Source organism: Ipomoea triloba, chromosome 13 (genome assembly GCF_003576645.1).
Source record: "Ipomoea triloba cultivar NCNSP0323 chromosome 13, ASM357664v1".
NCBI lineage: Eukaryota > Viridiplantae > Streptophyta > Magnoliopsida > Solanales > Convolvulaceae > Ipomoea > Ipomoea triloba.
The window spans coordinates 22,421,478-22,447,075 of NC_044928.1; the positions used below are offsets into that span (position 1 = coordinate 22,421,478).

A 25,598-nucleotide genomic window follows, 5' to 3' on the forward strand; every position below is an offset into this window, starting at 1 on the left:
TATCATTGAAAAATCGATCAAACGTAGTCAAGATTGACTTTGGTTGAAAAGTCTTGCACACCACCTAGTATATGTTTTCCATTTGTCCATTGACAATGTATCCATCGAGCTAAGCTGCAGATGCTCTTTTTCATTGTCATCTTTGTCACCCAAGATGAAGTTCTCATACGCCAAAACCAACTTATATGTTTCATACTTATGAAAAAAAGAACTCGCTAAAAGAAACAAGAGGAAAACAAACTCGTCACACAAACGAGAGAAAGACATAGAACACAAAAGAAAATAGAAGCATCAGTACACCACCTCTTGAACTTTATTTTATGGATCCACTAGAATCAAACCACCTCTTTATCCAGATCTGGCGGAATCCTTAAACTTTAGATCTTTGAAATTATCACAATATCCTTGAATGGTTGGTGGCTAATTCGGCAGTGAAATTTATTATGAAACTAAAAAACAAGAAACAAAAGAAAATAGGAGACCGCCAGCTAAGAAACGAAGCTCCGTCAAAGGCTCAAAGCTTCGGCCAGATGACTGCGGCTACCAGATGAAGAATCGCACAAAGAAGAACCAAGGGTTTCGTGCAGTGAGGCAGATAGAGAGGTTCTGAGAGAATTAGGGTTAGCCGCTTACGAAAAACTACTTTTAAGGTTTAAGATTTTTTTTTTTTTTTGCTCAAAATGAAGTTGTTTTGAGAGAAATAACACATTTTTTTAAAAAAGGAACAAAAGCTAATTGTTGGGTGTCTAGAAAACTGGCTAGTTCACTGCGGCCCAATCAGCACTTAGGTTGCCGCCGGCCGGTTGCATAAATCACCGATTTGAGTGATTTTCTAGGTGATCGGCCGCCGGCTATCACCGGCTAGACGTGATCTTTGCAACCATATTTATAATTATTAGGGACCAAAAAGTGAAATTTATTGTAAAGAAAAAAAATTGGGAAAGAATATGTACCAAAAAGAAAAGGTAGGAAAGGAATAAAAAAAGAAAATTGCACGAAGGGGAAGAAGAAATAAATAGGAGCAGTAATATCTTTTTCTTTCCCACAAAGCCAAGATTCACATCAACATCATTGTCACAGAGGGCGAGAGAGAACGAGTCAGACGCAGGCACATATATACATGTAGGCACACTGGTGGCCTTCGCAAAAACTCGTAGAATATACAACAACAACGTTATTCACATTAGCATTGGGGTATACTGGAGTTGTCGATAATCTCCGCATTGGCTCGCTTAGGTTATGCCGTTTCCCCCTCAGGTATGAAACCAATGCATATTCTTTATTTATGATTCAATTTCATGGCTTTCTGATCCTGATCTGGGTGAATTCTTGGTGTGAATTGATTCGTTCATGATTCCGGATCTAGGGTTATTGTTGTTCTGGGTTTGATATTCGGCTGTTTACTGGTTTTTCTTTAAACTGTACTTTTTTGGTTTCGATCTTATGGTTTTAATTAATGTAGGCTAATATTATTGGCTTTGTTTGAATGTTCGAGTTTGTAATTTTTATACTTCTCTTTAATTTCTAATGTTTGGGGAATCCATTGATTCCATATACTTTTGTTGAAGAACTTTGATTTTTGTTGTCGATTGGAATGCTTTAGCGGTTAATCTTTGGAGTTATCCGAGTCCTTGATGTTTGGAGAATGTATTTTCAGCACAAGTGTGTGATATTGCTTCTTGTTGCAGTGATTTGTTACTATCAACCTGATTGTTCTGCATTTCTGTGTGAATCAGAAACATGCTTTATTTATTGTTATTTTTTTGTATAATAGATGTGGTATATGAAGTGAACTTGGTTTAGTTCTATTGATTGTGATACTTTGGTTGAATTTGCTACTGAGAATCCTGATTTTTCTAATTATTGAAGTTATATAGGGCTTGGCTCTGTTAATGCTTCTGCATGCTAAAACAGGCATGAGAATAAAACAATAGCTGATATTTAGTTTGGCTTGGCAGGAGAAGATTTTGTTGTATAATTTTGATTTATTTGTTTAATTTTGTTAAATGCTTATCTGAAAATGCTAGCCCTTCTCTATTGAGGTTTTGTGCTATTTCAGTTATGTGATGCTTTGCTCTTTTATTTAGACTTTATCTTGTGGTATTGCAGGTTTTGTTAGACTTCAATTCCAAGGGATTAATATCACTTAGGACATGGAGCAAATATGCCTTTGGTCAGATTGCTATCTGTATCAAGTGTTATCATTCCAAAAAGTGCTTGATGAACGGTTTCTCATCCATGTGGATTTTCTTCTCGTTTCCTTTGTCAATTGCACTTAGTGATGAGCCTTTCTTTAATGATCAGTTCAGGATGCCAACTGCAAATGCTTTATAAAATAGACATTGGATCTTTTATGCAATTTGACAAACTGCATACCTTGTTATGATGTCAGTTGTGACTATACTGTTAACTCATGCAATTTCAGTGTTGCTAGTGATTTCTGATACACCACCCATTTGAGATCATTTGGAACCCTTCACATGAGGTATTGCCTTTTCTTTCTTTTGTGTTTCCCATCAACCTTTAATTGTTTATCTGACTCTTTTGTAATTTAAAAAATAAAAACTCACATCTGAGCTCTTTTCCCCTTGCCTTTGCAGGGCTAAATTCTGTGAGCAAATGGATGATGTTTCTAAAGATCATTGAAGAGTTAGATTGTCTCTTGCACTCTTTCTTAGAGTTGGTAGTTTTTATACACATCTTGGCATTTTCGCTAGACAGGTGCCTGGTGCAAGTTAACCAATTCGCTTGGCTGAAGGATCACATTAGCTTCTTCTAGCATATCTGAAAAGGAATGAACATTAGCTCTGTCTATTATATATGACAAACTTGCCGTACTGTTTGAGAGAACACTTTGGACAGTGTCCTGGGCTGAGAATTAAATAATTAATCCCTGTTTGATTCGACTTCATTCTGCTCCGGCTAGTAGTTGGGTGAATACCGAGATGATCAACACTTGTTTTCTTACCATACCGTACCTAGCTTATTATTCCTTTGATGTCATGGTGGTATATCTCATGAATAAGGCTGTGGAACCTGTCCATCATATCCTTACTGATTTTACCATCATGTGTGGGACCACACACAATTGACGGTGGATTTTACCTAATCAGCCATGCTAGTAGCTTATATGTAGTTCTCTTTTTCAGTGTCAACTACAGGCACAGTACTTACACCTTCACAGTGTCTACATTCTTTCTCCATCTCGTATAAATAAGTGAGTGCTCCGTGCGGGTTAAATATAGAAATGGATAGGTAAGTTTTTTTTATTTCTTCTGTTTCTCTATTATATGGAGTAATTCTTTTTTATTATTATTATTATTAATTTTTTTTTTGGCTGGATTTAATATACAAGTGCTGCTGTCTTGGTGCAGGTATAAGATAATTAAGGAGGTTGGTAATGGTACATTTGGAAGTGTATGGCGAGCAATCAATAAGCAAACTGGTGAAGTGGTGAGGGCTATTCCTATTTAATGAGCTTTGTGTTATGTTTATTATAAATTAAAAGTTCCATTAACATTACCATTTAAACAGGTTGCAATCAAAAGAATGAAAAAGAAATATTATTCATGGGAAGAATGTATAAACTTGAGAGAAGTCAGGGTAAACTTTTCGCTCCCTATTTGATTTTATTTAATTTTTCTTTCCTTCTGAAAATAAATGATAAGTTGTACTTTGCAGTCATTGAGGAGAATGAAGCATCCAAATATTGTGAAGCTCAGGGAAGTGATTAGAGAAAATGACATCTTGTTCTTTGTGTTTGAATACATGGTATGTGCTGCCCTCTGTTAACCACTGTTTTATCTCTTCAGTCATTGACTCTTATACGGCATTGATTTGACTTCTTCTAGGAGTACAATCTATACCAGCTTATGAAAGACAGAGGAAAGCTTTTCTCGGAAACTCAAGTGAAAAATTGGTGTTTTCAAGTATTTCAAGGTCTTGCAGACATGCATCAACGTGGATATTTTCATCGTGATCTCAAGCCAGGTGCAAATTGGAGTGTTCTATTATTTTCTTTTTAGAAAAGTGGCATTTATATGTTTCTGTTACCAGAAAACTTCTGGTAGTGTTTTTTATATACTAAGTGTGTGTCTACCTGTTGATACTCCCTCTGTACACAATTATTTTCCTCTTGGAAAAAATACACGGATTTAGGAGAACATATAAGTAGCTATAGTTCCAATTCTTCCCCATCACAAATGTGTTAAATGCCATATTATTTTTTATTTCAATTTCAATTCAAAAGGATATTTTTGGTAATGAGGCTATAAATATTATTCCATATTAAACTTGGTAGATAGTTTTTGTTGGTGTATCCAAACTAGTAAGGACAGTTACATATGTGGACAGAGGGAGTAGTTAAACAATGAAGACATTAGAGTGAGTTGTTGCATACAATCACAAAGTTTTCCTTCAAAAAAGAAAAGTTGGAGCCTGAAGGAACAAAAAGAGATAAATCTATATTATTCAACTGTCAAACTGCCTTTGTGCAGTTGTCTTTGAAATCTGAACACCTCAGAACTTTTTCAGCCTTAATTTGGTATTTTCTATGAGCTGTTAGCAGTATCAGGTTTACCCTCACACGTGTTCTTGAAGTATAGGAAAGTATTTCAAAGAGTCTTTCAATTCCTGCTGTGTTTGCTATTTCCATGTGACATGAGTAAATTACAGTGTTCTTCTGTTATATGACTTTTGCGTACAACTGCCTTGTATAAAACTGAATTGTTGCATTACTTCTATACTGATTGTGGTTTGGCTGTGCTAATGTAATTTCTATTGTTGCACAGAAAACCTGTTGGTTACAAAAGAGATCATTAAAATTGCTGATTTTGGCCTTGCCCGTGAGATTAATTCTCAACCTCCATATACAGAATATGTTTCAACCCGCTGGTAAGCATTTGCTTCTATAATTTGTGCAAAACAGTACAGTCCAACTTTTATCTTGTTTATTATTATTATTATTATTATTATTATTTAATTTACTTGTATGTTTGAATTGATAGCTAAAATTTTAAACTACAGGTATCGGGCTCCTGAAGTTCTTCTCCAGTCACCAACATATGGTTCTGCTGTTGGTATGCATGAGATTATAGAGAATAACTGTTTTGGAATCAGTTTGCGTCCTTTCATCCTTTTCTATTTTCTGATGTGCAATTTACTTTTGTCTTTTGCTCAAAGATATGTGGGCTATGGGTGCAATAATGGCCGAGTTGTTTACCCTTCGCCCTCTATTTCCTGGCTCAAAGTAATCTCTCTTTCTCTTGTATCTTCTTTTTCATTATTTTTTTTTTCATAAAATGCTTACAGATTATTCTTTTTGAATACAGTGAAGCAGATGAGATCTACAAAATATGCAGTGTAATAGGCACCCCAACAATGAGTGAATGGCCAGAAGGTCTGGAACTTGCTAATGCTATTGGTTACCAGTTTCCACAGGTGGGATAGTTGCCATCCCTTCCCGTCCTCACCCTTCCAAAGCGTGTGCTTGGAATGAACCCATTCCATGAGCATGTTTCCTAACATGTGAATCCTACTTTAGTGACATACTGGCTTTATCCTGCTTTTCATGGCAGATTGCTGGTGTACATCTTCCTGCCCTGATACCATCTGCTAGTGAGGATGCAATTAATCTTATAACAGTAAGTGCTATTTTCAAGTACTTTTATCATTTCTCTCAAATTGTCTTCTATATTTTCTTTTGTGTCTGGGCCATGGGTTCTTGGGTTGGATTGGCTTTTGTAGTTATAGACTGGAAATAATTCCATTTCTTCTTTGCATTGGGACAGTCTGCTTTATAACTTTTCTTGTTCATATGCTCCCTTGCAGTCACTTTGTTCATGGAATCCCTGCAAGCGACCTGCTGCAGTTGATGTCCTTAAGCATCCTTTCTTCCAGGTATCCTTTTTTTTTTTTTTTTGGGTTTAAATATTGAACCATGTATTAGTGCAAACAGTAGATGGAACTGATTGTGTATTATGTGTCAGAGTTGCATCTATGTTCCTCCATCTATACGGTCTAAAGAAGTCCTTGCTAGAACACCTCCATCTGGTTTGTCTTTCTCCAAACACCTCCCCAAGATCCCCACCCTGTTCTGTTGTTCTCTTTTAATCTTTTTCTTATACCTGTTTGGATTATATGAATACAGTAGGGCGCCATAACAATGGATTTGCTTCTGCTGGAACAAAGGCATTTGAACCAAAAGGCAATAGGTGGTCTTCAGTTGCTCTCTCCCACCCAAAGCCCACTAAAAACTTCTCTCCTGCCAAGTCCCATGTGTCCTTGAATACTGCGGGTAATGTTACAATGCTTTTTAACTAGTAATCTACACTTGTAAACTCTCGAGAATAGCCTAAGCCCTAAATGTTGTCATAAGAAACAATGTGTAATTTATACTGTGCTCTCACATGAACTGCTCTCATGTATAGCAGAGGATTAGAAATATTTCCCATTGTTGATTCAATTATTTTTTATGCATAACAGGCGTGCAAAGAAAGTTGGAGATGAACTACCAACAGGTTTGTCTATTTGTAAATTGTAATGATCTTTTACACTATAATGATTATATCACGTAGAGCTAGAGCTGATAACGTTCTGTCTGTTCGTTGTCCCAGGATGCAATGAAGAATGATAAACCTGTTAAGGCTTCAATAAAGCAACAACTGAAAAACCGGGCTTTAGCAAGGGACAACCAACGCGCAAGTGAAAAACCTAGTGTAGTCGTCTCTGGTGCAACAGAAAAGCTAGCCAACATGACAATTGGGTCTACTAGAAGAGTAGCTGCAAAACCTGTGCCTCAACCTATGAAGGCTGGAGGATGGCACGCACAACCTGATACGTTTCTTGTGAAATCTCAGGATATTCTTCCCGGAAGAAGTTACACAAGGAAAGTGGCAGGATGAACCAACTGCTCGATCGCTCTGTTGCTTTTATAGTGTGCTATTGCTGGTCCGTTTTTCTGTGGCTAAAATATGTTGTGTTGAGTGGGCGATCCCAGCCACTTCTATGGTATCTTTCATTTTGTTTCGTTTTATTCACATTACTTGTCTCAGACACAAGTTCGTATGTGTGTGTTTTTTTCCCTGTTTTGACTTGGTTAATAAAATACTGGTTTGTGTTGCTGATATTTTCTCACAGAAATGTGTGCCCATAAATTTGCTGGTTTTGTTTATTGAAAATGTTGTATTTCCCTCAATGTTTATATTAAATTCTTGGCTGTCCATGAATTGAAACTCAATTGTGACTTTTAAAAAGTCATCCCAAGAGGTGAGTATTGAGTTAATACTTCAGATTATACAAATTACAATCAATCTGGATTCTCAATTCCAATCGTTAGTCGTATGTGGAGTCGCAAAATCCAAAGCCCAAAATCTATTTTACTAGGGCATGTTTGGTACGCCAAAAATGTTGTTTGGTTAAATGGCAGTTTGGAGAATTTTACAAACGCTGCATTAAATGACGTTTTGACCAAAATTAACTTGCAGCTTACGCTGCATTAAATGACGTTTTGATCAAAATTAACTTGCAGCTTGCCCAGCGAGTGGGCATAACTATTCGAAAAAATGGAGCCTTGAATATTCTTTTTGCAGGTTGTGTTTGTTTTGAACATTAGAATCAGAATCTGAATGAGAATTAAATACTTAATAATTAGAATGAGTTTTGGTAAAAGTATTTTGCAATGCTTGATAGTTGATAATAAGCTAGGGTTGGAATGAGTACTAATATTATTGTTTGGTTATATATGTCCCTATAATTGGAATAAAAAATAGGAATAAATGTTTTAAAAATACAAAAACAAAAAAATTAGCAATTGATTCTAATTCTAATATAATTTAATTAATTCGAAAACACCAATATGAACAAAAAATCAAAACAAAAATCTAAAGGCACTAATCATTTGTAGTGAGATGGCAACGAAATTAGGAGGCGATGAAATGAAGAAAGAGACAATGAAATGAAGAAAGATAATAATAAATTAATGGGATGATACCTAATTTAAATTAAACAAATTTTTTGAAAGTATAATGATAACTAAATCCAATACATGTGTTTTAAAAACTTGTCAACCAAACAATGCGTACGACTTTCATTCTCATTTCTTGTATTTAACCCATGAACCAAACACGCCCGATGGTTTACCTATTTGAATAATTAACCATAGTGACATTCAAAACTTGTATTACCAAGAAAAGAACAACTGTATATACATATGTATTAGAGACAAAGCCAATAGATCCTTGAAGCCATAAAAAGCAAAGAGCAGAAGACAAAAACTGGCAAATTCAGTCAGGTATTGAAGAACAATGGCTGGAGAGACTAAAAACTCAGCAAAGTGTATTGCCCTGACAAATGGAATCCTTTCTAATTCAACAACTGTATACTAAAAATTAAGCCTTTAACCATCAGAAATGCATGGTAGTGAAGTCAACTTGTAATGTCTCTGATCAGTGGCAAAAATTAGTGCCCTTTCTTTGGATATCCATCCAGTTGTTGTATGAAAATGCCAATCCCTTAGTAAAAGTGGTATACCTCAAAGGTATTCAGCTTGTATTCTCTCTCTGTTCTGCTCCCACCAGCTCTTTGCATGCATCTCTCCAAATCTTTCTCGGCTGTGTCAAATATGAACAACAGCTTAGAGGTGAAAACACTAAACAACGAAGATCATTGCCTAATTGTTTGATTTACTCTTTGTGCTCTAGACTATATTGTTAAGCAAAGGCCGAAGCCCAACACCAGGTGCTTAGGGATTGTTGGGCGGAGGTCTTAAAAGGCCGAGTCGAATGTCTTGCCTTTCAAAAACGTAGCAGTATATAAAGAAATAAAGTTATGTATTTACTACGAGCTATGTTTTTTGAGATAGTAGTAAACGTTTGATCTAATAAGTGGTATTAGAGTCATGCCAGGAGTTCGAGTTCGGGTTGAGGCCTGAAGGGATAAAGTTGCTCATAGCGGAGGCCTAGCGCACCAGGTGCGTGGCTAGGGGTATTGTTGGGCTTGAGTTCAAGCGGAAGCTTGAAGGGTTAAAGTTGCTCGCAGTGGAGGCCTAGCACACCAGGTGGCTAGAGTTTAGGCGGAGGCCTGAAGGGTTAAAGTTGCTCGCAGTGAAGGCCTAACGCAGCAGGTGGCTAGGGAGATTGTTGGGCTCGAGTTCAAACGGAGGCCTGAAGGGATAAAGTTGGTCGTAGTAGAGGCCTAGCCCACCAGATGACTAGGGGATTGTTGGGCGCTTGATCCTAACACATATTTTTGTAGAATGGGAATGTAGTACCTGAATCTGACACGGCGCAGTTCTCTAGTGCCATCAGCTAGTTGTCTGATGGTAATATAGACCCCTGGTTGATCTTGTTCAACCCACTCTGACTCCATTTCACTAGCATTGCTAATGGATATCGAAGCATCAGCATCATCCCTGGATTCTGTAGTTGTTCTTGATGCATCCATACAACACATTTCTCCATTTTTATGGTGTTGGCTACCTCCATGATCAGGCAGTGCAATAGGAGGAGGAGGAGGCTTATTATTATTGCAATTTCTCAGTGCAGGAGTCATCATCCTAATAGGGCTCTCTCTTGAGGAGGACCCTAACCGAGAATAACAAGAATCTCTCTGTGGACCAACAGTTTAAATTAAATTAAGCTTCTGGGAATCAGATAAAAGTTTGTTTTTGCAATGGAGATTTAATTTGTGCAAATAATCATAAACTTACCCCATTTTCAGACTGTGAGGGAGTGCTGGGAGCTTCTTGTTGGTTAAATTTCTGCACATTGTACAGCTCCATTATCCTGTCATAGTTCTCTCCCCACCATCTCTGAGCTTCCCATTTGTCATACATGTCCCGGCTTCACATTCAACAATTCACCAGCGTTAAGAGTCCCACATTGAAAATATATGACTTTATAAGGTCATTAGATAGACCAGCTAATTGATTGGATTCAGTCTTTTTAGTGTAGTTTATAAGATGGTATCAAAGCTTAGGTTATACCTAAAGCGGATTCTCCTAAGATCATTTCCACCCTGGGGAAGAGACACGAAGGTGATTTGAATCCCGGGCTCCACCTGTGCAGTCCACTCCTCTACTCCACCAAACTGGATGACAGGATCTACACTGCCGTGTGCTCGGGCCCCAGCGAATCTCGAGCCAGGCCTAGGAGTTTGGGAATGGCCAGCATTTGTAAAATCCCATGCAGGTGTAGAACCTGAGCTCCCAGGCTGGTAAGGGAAGGGAATGGCCTCTGATGTGAGGGCATCGAAGTCCGGGTTCGGGCGTTGCCCTTTCCTGCAAGAGCCAGTGGGTATGCTGGACTTGCATTTATATGCACCAGAGACCTTTACTGCAATTTCCTTGATCTGCAAATGGTCAAAACAGAGATGCTTCATTATACTGATTGCCATTGTTTTTATGAAACTAAGCAAGCAAAAATGGTTAATGTTCATGTGAATGATAGATATAGCACTTAAGTGCAACATCAGCAACCATAAAAAGAAGGATTCTCTTATAACTGAGGGGTCTTGGACCACTAGCTACTTAAGAAGTGCAATATTTTGGGACCAAGATTTGGGCACATGATCCAAGGTGCAGCGTGATCTCAATCCCTTTTCCCCTTCCACAACCTTGCAGGCTTTATTGTCAAGCAGAAAATAATATTCCCAAGACCCTTTTTATGGGTGGGTCGGGGTGTTGTCATTCAATTGTTATATCATAGATCAGGTTCACCTGCACTATGGACTAGATCAAAAAATTATGTGTCTTAATATATTATATATCAGGTAATAAATTTTGTACTTGATAATATTTTAACTATACAAATGCAGACACATAATTTAGATATTATTTTGAATAATGTAAAGTGGACCATGAACCATGGTATAATGTGCCCAAGTCATTGTCTTGGGTACCATTTAGTGGCCACACAAAAGCTTGGGGCCGATATGGCTCCACACCCTTTTCTGGTCCTTCAAATGGAGAGTGACAAGAAAAAAGAAAAGAAACAGCAAAAGAAATTTGTTCATTCCAATTTATGGGTTTTTGGAGTTTTTGTCATAACTCCAATCAAATGAAGAAATTGGAAAATGAAGTAACAAGACAGACAAAAAGGCAACAATATAAAATTATGGTAATTTTAACTCAAAGTTTACTAACTTAATTCACTAGACACAGCAGTTGTTTATTCATGACAATGTATCTATCTTATTTCCTCAATAAACTTTTAGCTTTAACTTCCTCAACAATCAAGCACTTCTCTTACTTCAAAAAAATAAAAATAAAAAATCAAACACTTCTCTAAATTTTACATTTTAAAACATTAATCCTTCCCCACCATATAAGAGAATGTTATTTGTTTAAGAAATTTTATATTAAAATTATCAAATCAGAAGAATTGAAATCAATTGACTAAGAATTGTAATAAAGTAGTGAATAAAATTTGAAAATAAAGTTACAAACTAAATGTGATAAAATTAAATTATGAATTAAACGTTACAATTTAATAATTGTGTAGGAATAAAATAGAAAATAGTGAAATAGTATAGGGATAGAACCTGTGCCGTGAGGCTTTTGACGGTCTCGGGCGTCCCACGCGTGCCGTCTTCTCTTCCGTCATCTTCTATCTTTGGCTTACACGTGATACACGTAAGCATTTGTTCAAGATTTTCTATTTCACTTTCCCTACCTTCAAAAAAGCTACTCTAATAAACAACACATTTAACATAAATTATTAAAATTTTAAGAGCAAATATCATTTTTAGTCCCTTAACTATAATATATGTATCAATTTTGGTCCTTGACTATTAAAAATTTCAAATTAGGTGCATGACTATTCAATTTGTATCACATTTGGTCCTTGACTATTAACATTTTCAAATTAGGTGCATGACTATTCATTTTGTATCACATTTGGTCCTGCCGTTAAATTTTCCGGCCAAATTTCCGACGAAGTCACCGGTGACTGACTAATTTATTTAATTTTTATTTTAAAAATTATTTTAATACTCCGTAACTTTTAAATAAAAAAAAAACTTACAACTAAAAAATAATAATAAAAACAATAGAAAATGCCGGTCACCCCCGATGACTTCGCCGGAAATTTGGCCGGAAAATTTAACGGTAGGACCAAATGTGATACAAAATGAATAGTCATGCACCTAATTTGAAAATGTTAATAGTCAATGACCAAAAGTGATACAAATTGAATAGTCATGGACCTAATTTGAAAATTTTAATAGTCAAGGACCAAAATTGATACATGTATTATAATTGAGGGACTAAAAATGATATTTTCTCAAATTTTAATTAGTATAGGACTATTTTAGTAATTTTAAATATTTTTTTTATTGCTGAGCACAAGGTGCTCAGATGACATGTAGTAACTTGTCCATAGGAAATGTTATGAGATTGAGCCTCAATGGTCTATATAATAGAGTCAATATAACTCAAAAAATATATTTCTTTATTTATTATAATATGCTTTAGTCTCGATATTTTATATATATATTTTAAAACTTTAATAGGTTCGTGTAAGAAAAATATGGCCAATGTACAACAATTAAAGAAAAAAATTATCAATTTTCCATTTTGCATATGAAATACTAAAACTGAAAAAGTTATAAAGAATAAAGATAATAACATTTTAAAACAGTCATGTCTAAGAAAAAAAATTTAATGGAGTTTAATACTTTTGTTCCTTTTCGAATTAAAATTATAACTTTTTTTTTAAAAAAAAAGGATTAGAGACTAAAAACACTAATAAGAAACAATTGAATGACTACAAATATAATTTTTTATTTTATTTATTACTTCTTGCTCAAATTAATTTTCGTTTTCCGTTTATTCTTTAGCAAATCTTAATTTGTGTTTAAAAGAACTATTAGTGTGATGCTTTAATATATAAATGTTTTTACTAAAACTGAATTAAATATTTTTAAAATTAGATTATAAGTTATTTAAATCAAATATTGTTATTTGAATGGGACATAACAAAATGAGGTTTTCAAAAAAAAAAAACAAAAACAAAATGAGGAATATGGAATTTACGGTAATACATTAATTACTATTTTGAAAGAAAAGGGAAGGAATATTACTATATTAGCCCAGCTTTATTTCACATCTACCGGATGTTATTTCTAGGGAACACAAATCATTCATTTCAAGAATTTAAGGGCGCTTGTTGATGTTAAAAAAAAAAAAAAAAAGAGCAAAAAAAAAAAAAACCTTAAAAAACTCTAGGAAAATATAATAAACACTCTTTTACTACACACTAATTTAATTTCCATATTTTAGTATATAGTGTAGCATATTAAAGAGTTTTAAGCTTCTCTTTTTCAAATTTAAAATAAAGGTCAAAATATATCAATGCAACTCAGGTCAAATTCAAATTAGTCTCGTAATATTAAGAACATCGGACCCAATATGCAATATATATATATATGTGTGTGTCATATACATTTTTTTTGTGACCTCAAATTTCACTTTAATAGTGAACTACCCAAACTTTAGTCCAATTTCAAATTAGTGTTTGAGTCTAACTTCAATTTTGATCATAGGATTATTAAAATGTTCACTTTTAGACTTTAAGTTCAGAATCAAGGAAAATTGTTATATGTACCCTCATTTTCTACTCTCAATTTTTATTTATACACAAAATCTTGATGTATAAACTTGTATTGAGACCCACATTGAAAATGTAGTTTATTAGAGCCGTCACATGAAGGAGTAAAATTGAGAGAATAAAATTTGGGAGTACACGTAGTAAAACTCCAAAATCAATCAAAACTTATTTCTTGATTATTGAAAATATATCCCTTTTAATCTTTTGAAGGACCACAATTAGCTAATTTAAACTCAATGATCATAAATAGAAAAATGTTATAATCAAAGAATTATGAAATAGTGTTTTAGTGTTGGGAAGAATGTAAGTTTGAAGATGGTGAGATAGTTATGAAGTCCCTCCCACCCACTCAACACAAATACAAACAAAAAGAAAGCCTGGAAAAAGCAAAAGAAAGTGAAGCAGATCAGAGTGCAGGGAGATCAGAATCAATGGCTTTTAATATCAATCAATCATCAAATTCTATGCCCCAAAATATAAAAGTGAAAAAAATAATTAAAAGTAAAAAAATTCTCAAAGTAACTTCATTCTCTGCTCTCTTTACTCTACTCTCTTTCCCCACCCACCTATAAAGCCAAAAAAAAAAAACAAAAAAAAAAAAACAAACAAACAAAACAAAACAAAACAAAAAAAACAATAAAACAAACAAATACGAATTCTACTCCTCCCTCCTTCCCTCTTCAAACCCGAGGGGACAACCATCCCAATACTTTGATTGTCTCGTTTTCTAAACTGATAATTGGATTACATATTTACTATTTATTGTTTAAATATATAATGCTAAATACTTTCTCTTGTCAAAATCAATTTTGAGATATTTTTTTAAAAAAAATTATATTCATATCTTTTGAGTAAGAGGGAAGATAGTGTGGAGCATGGGAATGGGAATGGCAATGGCAAATAGCTTTAGAAATCAAACACAAACACACAAAAATCACTCTCTGGAAAGTGACTCGTAACAAATTAAATTTCTAAAAACAACTAACACAAACACAAAAACAAGAGCAAACAGAAAAAGAGGTGAAGCATTACCTGGGAGAATATGGGTCCAACGTTAGTTAATGGTGTAATGGAGAATGTTCGGAGCCCCGTGACGATTTTTCCGGCCCTTTCCCGCTTCGATTTCGGAGAAAAATAATGTACATCGAGAACCCAACCGGATCAAGTCTGTAAAATCCAGAGCCGGCGGCGCAGTTTCGGAAAGTCCGAGGGAGGGAGGATTTTCAGGTCCAGGTTTTACGGTAACGTGTCGTGTAGAGAAACATCGCAGGATGGAGAGATTTGCGAGATCGAGATTGTGCTCAGAATCAAACAAGGAAAGAAAAGAGGATTGAAGAGAAAGGACGAGAAGACGTCGGGATATGATGAAGAAGAGGTGTATATATATATATATATACATAGAAGAATGTGACGGCGTCTATATATCTCGTTTCGCTATAACGGAAGAGTGGGATTGCACGCTGTGCTTTAATTTCTGCAGCATAAGAATGATCAGTGGATAAAAGGGTAAACTATGGTAAAATATCTAATTCTATACAAATTATAAAATCCAATTACATATATTTGTACAGCTCAATTAGTCACAGAAGTAAAATTTATCACAAAAAATATTTCGTCAACAAAAATTTAACTTCAGATACTCAGTTGAGTCATCATAATTTATCCACTTAAACTGGAATGTGGGGCGCTTAGTGGGGAGGGGCAACATGTTACGTTTTGTAAATGTAACAAGTTTTATTACATAATTATTAGAAATGTCTTTTAATTGAGAATTTGAAATAAAATATTTATACATGATCCTATCAATTAATAATTTTTTAAATGTTAGCACTAAAGTACTTTAAATGTGTTAATGTTAATTTGAATTTGAAAAAGAATTTATTTCACTTTTGTCAGTTCTTTTAAGGGTGGGCTGCAGGACTAAATTGAAGAACAATATAAACTTGTATAGGATTCAATCGTAAAGATTGGAATAATTTGTTAAATCTTATACGCTCAAATTAGTACAAACAAAAGATAACATCAATAAGGCTGCTCTTAATTAGTAGCAATATCTTCTTCTCGTACGTGATGTTTGGACAACTGTTGAGACTACCATTAAGGAATCTTCATGCGTGTCTGATCCTTAAGCTTGCTGACACAGTTGCAAGAAAACATATATCGTTAGAACACATTGCTGCAATTAGTTTATTAGTAAAATAGTTTATGAAAATAAAAACATTATTGTTAATGAACTAATTCACCAATAAGATATTTACCATACAAGAAAGCTTGTATATTTTTAGAGTTTATCTTATACACTTGCTATATATCCAATGGCACTAGCTCAATTTAAAAAAAAAAAAATTAATAATCATTACCCTTCTTTTCCAAAATGTTGAATCCCCAATTCAAAAGGCCTCTCATCCCACTTACTGATTTGAGAGATTGCTCCCACACTATTGTTGGTAAGACTTGATCTGATCTTTCTTCACAAATTTTATTCTTATAACCAATTGAGCTGCCAATACGGATTAATATTTATTATCTCTGGTCTTTCTTCACAAATTTCACCACTGTGAGCAACTGAACTGCCATTGCGGACTAATATTATCCTTATGTTCAAGGAAGCTTGTTGTAAAAGTACGAGCTAATCTCATGATTAAAGTTGGCTATCCAAGATAGATACGGATATTCATCAAGAAGGATTACTTATTCAAGTGATTGAATTATTGCAATAGTAGGTATAATCTATAAAAAATAAAAAAAAAATAGAGTAGGGTCATGCTACATGAACTAAACATTTTCACCATGTGACAATAAAAATATACTTCTTTTTACGAAGGGTGGATCAATTAATTTATAGTAACCAATTAATGAAGAAAATTAATTTCTTGACTTGATGGTAAAAAATGTGGTCCTTGTAGTATTATTCAGAAGAATATTCGTTTAGGTTGAGTGCAATGCCCATCAAGAAAAAGATGAGCAAAATTAATTTAGACAGTGAAATTTAAAGAAAGAAGTCTTATGTAATATGAAATACATGTTGGTGAACCACTTTGAAAACTATTCTTGAAAACTTTTATTTTGCCAATGATGTTTATACATTTAAATTCACTTTTTAATTTTAGAAGCAGAATGCATTCTAAGGAAAGCTACCATGTCGATATGTTCCATAGGAAAAACAAATAAAATTATATATATATTTTTTATATATCTCAAATTAAACACACTTGTGAGATTCAAATCCCTAATTTTTGAGTGAAAGGCTACGGCTTTAATGTCTTTGTGAATTGCTAGGCCAGGCTTTGAGGATTTGTCCATTTCATGTCAAAGTAATTCAATTTGAATTGTCAAATTAAAGTTTCATTCTACTTCCCATGCTTCTCTATTATTAACATTATTAATTCACAGTTGTATTCATAACTTAAAACATCTAAGCTCCTTTTAATTAATTAATTAAATTTTGGGTAATGACTACAAGTGAAACTCGCTATCACTATCCGAGAATTTGTATTGGTTTGCAGTTTTAAAATGTAGTTAATTTTAATAATGTTGTCTATTGGTAAACAATATTTATTGATTAAATTGTTGAAATAGTGTATGGTTCATATCCATTTGCAAAGTGGGAAATCACAATTAAAGTTACTTTTCTTCTCTTTTTTTTTTTTTAAAAAAAAAAATTTATTTAAATTTCCTTATACACCCCACACCCCCCCCCCCCTAAAATTTATATATTTTTAACTTTGTTCTCATAAATCACGGTAACTCAACTTCCACACTACCACTGGTGAGACTTGATCCCGGATCATTATTCAAAAACTTCAGTTACGAGATCAATTGCCCATGCGGAGTTATATTTTTAAATTATTAACACATATACTTGCCATCTCTCTCTTTTTTAATATTATATTATTAAAAGACAGTTTGTTGTAGTTGTTATTATTAATATTTGCTTTTTTGGATGGATGGATGGATTGGTTGAACTACATCAAAGTTCATTACAAAAAGTTAAATAGTATACAAAGTTAATTCAGCATTATAATTTGTACAGTTCTATTTCATCACAATGGTATTAATCTCTTTCAATTATTTTTAATGGTGATTTATATTTTTAATTACCTAAATTGTTTAATTTGTATTAATTATAATGTATAAAATAGTCTAATTGATGTTGAACAGAATATTATATAGTATACTTGTAAAAAAAAAGATTTTTTAAAAAATCGAATTAATACCCAATTTAGTCATCGATTATAGTGGTATTTCTCAATTTAGTCCTAAACAACTTTTTTGTACTTAATTAAGTCTTCGACTTTGATGGTTTTCTCAATTGAGTCATATGTTAAAATAACTTGGTAATTTCACTTCTATTAATACCCAATTTAGTCTTTAACAACTATAGTAGTTTTACCCAAGTTAGTCTTCGACTATAGTAATTCTATCCAATTTAGTCATCGATTATATTGATTTTTCTCAATTTAGTCCTTGATTCTAAGAGCATCCTTATCAATGGAAATATTTCGCGGTTCTTGAGGGATTTTTGTAAGTGTGATTAGGAAAGAGAAAATGGGTTGGGATGAAAAAAGAGAAAAAGAAAAAAGAAAATCAAACGAAATTCTGACAATTTATTAAAAAAAAAATGAAAAAGTGGTATAAAGTCAGAGTGGCCGCCTGACGCGCCCCAGCTGGGCCCGCTGGGGCGCAAAGTGCGCTGAAATGCGCTTCTCTACGATTTTTTTTTATTTTTTTATTTTTAGTTTCCTCTTGCAAAACCTGCAGAAATGTTAGCTCCAAAATCTGGTCTCACATCTGTGTTGATCTTGCTTGAAGTTTTTTCTTACTGACAATATCCATGTATAATGCGCTGGTATGGTTGCTCTAACAACGAGGACTTAATTAGGTAAACCATCAAAGTCGATCATCTAATTAAGTACAAAAAGTCATTTATGACTAAATCAAAAAAATTACTATAATCAACGACTAAATTAGGTATTAACTCTAAAAATATCTTATCCCATATATGTGCATATCTCATATGTTGTTTGTACACGTAATGTAATGAATGCATGTGAAAAATGTCGAACTATTTTATTAAACTCCTATTACAAATTTATTTTATATTATTTTAACGTTAAAAGTGCTTATCATAGGTTTGATAGTACATAAAAAAAAGTTGTGAAATCACATTAGCAAAACCATATATTTTGTGCTAATGAATTTTAAGTCCATTATTTAAGTATTCTTTTTTATCTTCTTACATCTTTCAGCTTAATTAATAGTTAATTTTATCATACACTACAAACTTTAATCAATTAATTTAACAATTTTCAATGTATAACTTCTAACTACTATATTATTTTTTGAAGCAAGCTACTATATTATTTTTTGAAGCAAGCTACTAACTTTTTACTTAATTTAACTTCTCTAGCTTTTGAATAATTTTTTAGCTAAATTTGCCAAACAAATTAAAGTTATTGTACGTGTGACTGTAACAAGGCTTACACCACACAATCACGAATTAAAATGCCATTGATTTCCTCCTTCATAACAGGTTCGAAGACCCCACATACCATCGTCCCTAACAACACAACCAAAATGGGAAATCAAGAACATGTATCTAAAAAACGTTCACATTTCACAAGAGCCCTCTACAAATTATTGGGTCAGAGTGTGGGGACGTAAGTAAGCGATTCTATCATTTTGTCACAAGAAATATTAAAATTTAAATAGGGTCTAACGGGTGGCTAATGATACCATTCGTTAGAAAGGGAAGAATAAAATAATAAAATAGCAGTAGAATGAGAATTAATATAAAACTTTAATTTTTATGACTAGTATGATCCATAACGTACAACGAAAAATCTATATTTAGTGGCACCCGGTTGCACTCCCATATAGAAGGGGCCAAGGGGGTGAGTTTGAGTCTCATTGGAGGCGATATTGACTCTTTGTGCTTTAGTAGGTTAATAAAATAGCTATGAATAGATACTGCATTGTAAGTTTGTAACAAAGTCAGCAGTACTCGAAAACAAATTTGATCTCAAAAAAATCTCTAACTGTAATTTCTAACCAGAAAAGATGTTGCGTGGTTAGAATAGAAATAATAACAAATTTCATTTACTTGGGCGTGTAATCTGCAATTATATTGTCAGTTGTCAGCAATAATGTTTTGGTCCGCCATTATTTGTGTTGGGGTAATGCAATCTAACGGTGCTTTTTTACCTTGGACACCACTATTCTTGCCTGCCTGCCTTTAAGCAATCCTCTTCCGTTCCTTTTAACCAAACATATATGCGTGCTTTATTTGGAGCTAGGCCGCTGCGCTATATAGATCTTCATCTGCTCTCATCTTTCTTTATATGGATATTTAATTCACTCTTGTATTTGCACGATTCTTGTCAATTTTTGCAGGATTCTTGTCAATTTATTAATAATATTTGCATTTGTGACGAATGAAATTTTTTAAACATTATTCACTCTTACTCTATCACTCAATATTAATACCCGATTTGATCACCAGCTATTAGAATTTTACCACTTTGATCATCGACTTCTAAACTTGTTTAATTTCTTCTCCAACTATGCAATTATTAACCAAAATGATCATAATCAGAATTATTTTGGTTTGGACAAAGAACTATTTTATGTGAAAATTACATAATTGGAGATGAAATTGAACAAAACTTGAAAATCGAAGACCAAAGTGGTGAAATTCGTATAGTCGAAGGGACCAAGTCGAGTATTAACTCCCATCATTCACAAGTCACAATTGTGCACCCAAGAAAACGAAACTTATGGATGCCATATAGCTAGCTAGGTTGCATAGATACGCTGGTATGATATTAAAGGGAAAAAAATTGTAGTTTTAGTTTTCGAGATATAATGCAAGTGTAGTCTTCATTCCTAATTAAAACGATGTTTTAATAGTACCACTCATTAGTCACCGCATTTAGTCTCCACATATGTTTCTAACATAAGTTATAACTATTGAAGGTAATTCATCAACTTCTGAACGAATATTACCGTTTTTTCAATTATTAACGATTCTAATATATTCTCACATTACTAATACTCTAAACCCCAATGAATGCTCTCTTCTCTATTCAAAATCTATTGAATCATCAACGAAGATCATCTCCAATGTGTAGTAGGAACTTGCTAGGTGTTGTTGATGTTTTAATCCAAGAAAATCATACTGAAAATATGATTTTGTCATTTAATTAATTTCTATATTAGTGTTGTTTAAGTTTCATTTCCAAATAACTTTGTCCATCAGAACAAGAACTAAATACGTCACATTGGTAATTAATTAATAAGGCGTACTATTACAGTTTCATGTTAATTAGGGATGAAAACTGCGCATACCTTATAACTTCAGAACTAAAACTACATTTTTTTTTTCTAATATTAAACTCGTTGCCATTATCTACAGATGAATTTTTACATAAAAAGATTATATGTATCATATTTTTTTTTTTTTTTGCTCTAACGAGTTTCTAGGAATGCTTTGTAGTACATTCAGAAAAGCATAGTCGATGCAATAGCCTTTGATGTTTGGGAAAAAGAACACTAATTTTGAAAACAAATAATTCTATAAACTAATTAACACATTTAGTATGAGACCAGTCTGGGAACAGTTATATATATTACTACTTATGTCACAATGTGACTATGTGAGTCAAAGCAACACTGTTGCATTAGTTGTACTTTGCATGAAGTATCTCTTTTATCTTATGGGACCTAAATAATAATGATTCTTTGGCTCATTAGCAAGTAGCATTCACTTTATTTCAAATGGATTCTTGCTTATGGCTAAGGGTAACTACCAATGCACAAATCAGTGCATCACGTTCTAGTACTCTCTCATTGTATTTCAAAGATAATTCAAATTAAATTCTATCATATATAATGATTTGAACATTATTATTCATTAAATATGCACTTTATTGATATAACAAAGGAATTTAAGTTGAGTGACATGCCTAATAATAAGTGACTTTGATTTGTGAGAGATCTTGCATGTAATAGAATATCATTTTTTTAAAGTTCATTCTATATTATTTGTTAATAGTTTTTATTCTTAGAAATAATATTGATGAGAATGAGATTCGATATTTTCATTTTAATTCTTTAATACCTAGATCGATATTATCCTTATTTTATTAAGATCTAAATAAATAACTAACGGGAAAAATATCAGGAATATTTAGTCCATGGGTTATACCTTAGGTATAGATGTTCCTTAATTATTACCGTGTCTATTTTTTTTTTTTTATCTCTTAGTCGTTATTATGGAAGTGGATGTTTTGGTATGTTCCCTTGATATTATATTAGCTAGATAGATGTTTTATAAATGTTACAGTAAATTTTATTTGACAAATTTTGAACTCAGCCATATATATTTAGGCATGCCCAAGTAAGAACGGGTGTCCAAGAGAAAATTATTAAGAAATAATCCTAGTTGCTGCTTGAAGCTCAATGGCTCTAAAGAGTGGAGAAAATGAGAAAAATGCAATAACATTTTGATAAATATCTCAAGCTTTAAAATGTCGTGCACAAATACAAAGCGCACCGAGCGAAACATACAATAGAATGCACTCGATAATACGTAAATGTGAACTCACCATTTAATTTGCAACCCTAAAAATAGTTCATTATTTAATGATATGCAAAAATACAGTGGACTTTAATTTAACACATCACTACGTGCACTTTAGTATTAGTTGGTGTATTTTTCGATCATTTTTGTTCATTGCACTTTAAAGTTTAAAATATTTACCAAAATTTCATCACCCGCATTTTTCCTTTTCTTTAGAGCTATTGATTATTCCCAAGTCGATGACTATGATGAAGTCTCAGTTTTCTTTTGGAGGCCATGTCCCTTTTTATTTGATTCATCTCCATCCTATACCAGTGTGATTGCAATTTAGAACCAAATTTTGAGTGTAATATGACAAAGTCGCCACCAACAATTGTTATATATATCATGGACCACGATTCATATTACATTGTGAATCTTGATACAAAAATTATGTACCTTCAATTAACATATTCTGTACAATACAGTTAACCGTTTCTGTACATGTAAACAAATAATTTGATAATGACTGACACATAATATGATACCTACAAGTACAGAAACTGTCAACTGTAAATACATAATATAATGTGCCAACAACATAAAGAAAATCTGAAAGTTATTTTTAGATCAAGATCTATAATGTAAGGTAAAATCCCGATGGATGGTATAATTTGGCTAACTAGAATCAAACAAAACTTTCGGGTGAGCTGCCGTGTCTGATTATTTACGGAGTGGAAGGAAGATTAGGCAAGCATGTAAAGCAGTGAGGGGCCGGGCAGCAGAGTGAGTACACTTGCTTTTAACGTTTAGAATGTTGTTTGGTGTAAGCAAACAAAACGTACGTACTAAAACATGCAAAGTATGGAAAGGAAAAGTGATTATAAAGCCATTCACCGATCGTCTTCATCATTACCTGTAAAGTACTATCTACTAACTTTGGAACATCTCATCTCATCTCTTCTCTATTCGATCTTAACCCTTTTCCCATTTCCAAGGCTACCTTCACTTAGCTTCTTGCTTTCATAATATTCCTACCATCTTTTCTAGTTTTGCATCATCACTTACTTTTTTTTTTTTTTTTTTTTTTAAATCTTGTTATATGCCATTTTTATAGAATTTCCTATGGCATCTTACAATTGGGATAATATAAAATTCAAACTAACTAAAATCTATTATGTTGGGCGGCGGCTCAGAGAGCCGAGTACAACATATATCCTGCCATCGAAACATGACGTGATTGATATGCAAGTATAAATAAATAAAGTTGTATCTTTGCTACTAGATATAGCTTTTGGTGTAATGGTAAGCGCTTGATTTGACAATTGGTATCAGAGTATGTCGATAGGTGTTAGCCGAGAGAGAGATTGTTGGCTTGGGCATAGCGATGATTGCTATGTAAGCATAATAAAATAATTAAAGTTACGGCTTTGCTACTATCTATAGTTTTTGAAGGGTGTTATTGATTATAATAACTATGTCAATTCCAAGTACAAATGTTTACTCACTTTGCATTGGTTATAGAGTGTACTAAAGGCTAAAGCCTCAGAAGTCAAATTCCTCTTAAGCTTGTGGCATTGGGCTGCAATATATATTTATAGAGTGGAGCAAGGAACACATGTCGGAGATTCATTGACAAAATTAGTATGATATATGAATGTTCATGGGTGATACCAATTGGACATAACATATGTTAGACAATGATATGATCTTCGAGACAATAATAGTTGATGCAAGCATTGCACAATTGAAAGGCAACCCTAGTCCTGAGGTTGACTTCCTAGTCTAGGAGGTAAGAAAATTTCAGACCTGTGGCCTATTCTCCGTATAACCCATCACATTGTAATTTTTTTTGTTTTTAATTTACTACTATGCTGGTATCCACATTTTGTAGGATATGATGAAGTAATTATTTGTTTATCCTTTTTCACAAAGCAAGTAGTATATAATTGATGCTTAAGTATAATTGTTTGTTTTGGGAGTATGTCATCGTGGTACTGCAAGAGGTTTTTACTTAAAATTGGCAGTGGGACAATTTGTGTTGACTAAGATGCTAAGAGGAAGAATACTTTCATTTGAAGATTATTGATGAATTGAATATTGTATTGTCGCAACAGGCTAGTAAACAAAATGCTTTAGTCATTAAAGAAAAAGCGCCGCTAAGTATTTTTTTTCCCCCCAGCTTTTAAGGCTAAGGCTTCAACATAACATGCCCTCTAGTTTGATGTACACTAGGCGGGAATATATATATATATAAATCTATTCAAATGTGGTCGCGCCTTCCCGTGCTGTCGATGCGGTTCACACCACTCAATGTTAGAAAATACACCACTCAATGTTAGAAAACACACCACAATGAAAATATACAAAAACACCATAAAACACACCACGAACCCAAAATAATGCACCATAACTCCCCTGTCATGGTGCATTTGCTAACACTGTGTGGTGTATATTTGCATACCTAGTGGTGTGTTTTTTGGTGATGCGTACCTAATGATGCATATTTGTGTGGTGCATTTTCTAATATTGAGTGGTGTATATTTGTATACATAGTGGTGAGGCCGCACTGACCGCACGTTAAGGGGCGGCCACACCTAATTATATATATATATATATATATATATATATATATATATATATATGGAAGGGTTTAGGTGCAGGTATATCTTCCTATGGGGTTGTGCGGTACTCACCTTAAGCATTAAAACGGCGCACCTTAAGTACACAAACTATGCACCTTAAGCTAAAAACATAAACCACGCACCTACAGTTTTTAAATGGTGCACCTTCAGTTGAGAATAAACTGCACACCTTAAGAAGGAAAACAACGCACCTTAAGAAGGAAAATCACGCACCTTAAGAAAGAAAATCACGCACCTTAAGCTTTAACACTCACGCACCATAAACATACAAATCATGCACCTTAAGAAGGAAAATCATGCACCTTAAGAAGAAAATTACACACCTAAAGCCACCGTACAACTACTAGGGAAACACCCCACCGCACGGGAATTGAATTATATATATATATATATATATATATATATATATATATATATATATATATATATATATATGCACGCTCAAGTGAGAACGGTTGCCTCAAAGCTGTCCACGTGTTCAGATTCAACGAATCATATGTAATTTAAAAAAAACAATGCGGTGACATTTTCGTAAATAACTCAAACTTTGGTACAAGTAACTGGTGCAAGTTTTCAAGTAAAAAGTGCAAGTAAAATCACTTACAAGTGCAAGTAATTTACAATTGGTAACATTTGTGCATCTAATGATAAAGTTTTTCACATAGGGGAACTTAATGATAACGCTTGGTGAAACTAACTATAACGTTAGGTGCATTTAATATTGATGTCCAATGTACATTTTACTTGCACTTAGGTGCACTATATGAAACTGTTACTTGCACTTTGATG

General features: G+C 33.5%; 2 protein-coding genes across 3 annotated transcripts; one reads left to right on the forward strand and one right to left on the reverse strand.

The window, feature by feature from the left end:
• The first annotated feature begins 1,036 nt into the window (after positions 1-1,036).
• Positions 1,037-7,171, forward strand: LOC116002313 (cyclin-dependent kinase F-4-like). The gene is made up of 17 exons (XM_031242418.1): positions 1,037-1,257; positions 2,110-2,485; positions 2,601-3,255; positions 3,375-3,453; positions 3,535-3,603; positions 3,682-3,771; positions 3,852-3,990; positions 4,791-4,893; positions 5,026-5,078; positions 5,182-5,248; positions 5,331-5,439; positions 5,577-5,642; positions 5,830-5,898; positions 5,988-6,051; positions 6,149-6,295; positions 6,484-6,518; positions 6,615-7,171. Exons 3-17 carry the CDS (start codon positions 3,248-3,250, stop codon positions 6,900-6,902), a joined length of 1,386 nt encoding a protein of 461 aa, XP_031098278.1. The 5' UTR covers positions 1,037-1,257; positions 2,110-2,485; positions 2,601-3,247; the 3' UTR covers positions 6,903-7,171.
• A 990-nt stretch (positions 7,172-8,161) lies between these two features.
• LOC116002682 (protein BREVIS RADIX-like) lies at positions 8,162-15,173 on the reverse strand. 2 transcript variants are annotated; one of them, XM_031242847.1, is made up of 6 exons: positions 14,637-15,173; positions 11,539-11,665; positions 9,983-10,347; positions 9,707-9,839; positions 9,269-9,606; positions 8,162-8,609 (listed from the first exon to the last, which is right to left on the reverse strand). In XM_031242847.1, the coding sequence occupies exons 2-6, from the start codon at positions 11,635-11,637 to the stop codon at positions 8,531-8,533; spliced, it is 1,014 nt and encodes a 337-aa protein (XP_031098707.1). In that variant the 5' UTR covers positions 11,638-11,665; positions 14,637-15,173; the 3' UTR covers positions 8,162-8,530. The 2 variants fall into 2 exon arrangements, with proteins under 2 accessions (XP_031098707.1, XP_031098706.1); XM_031242846.1 differs by having other exon boundaries at positions 11,539-11,669.
• Between the last annotated feature and the right edge of the window lie 10,425 nt (positions 15,174-25,598).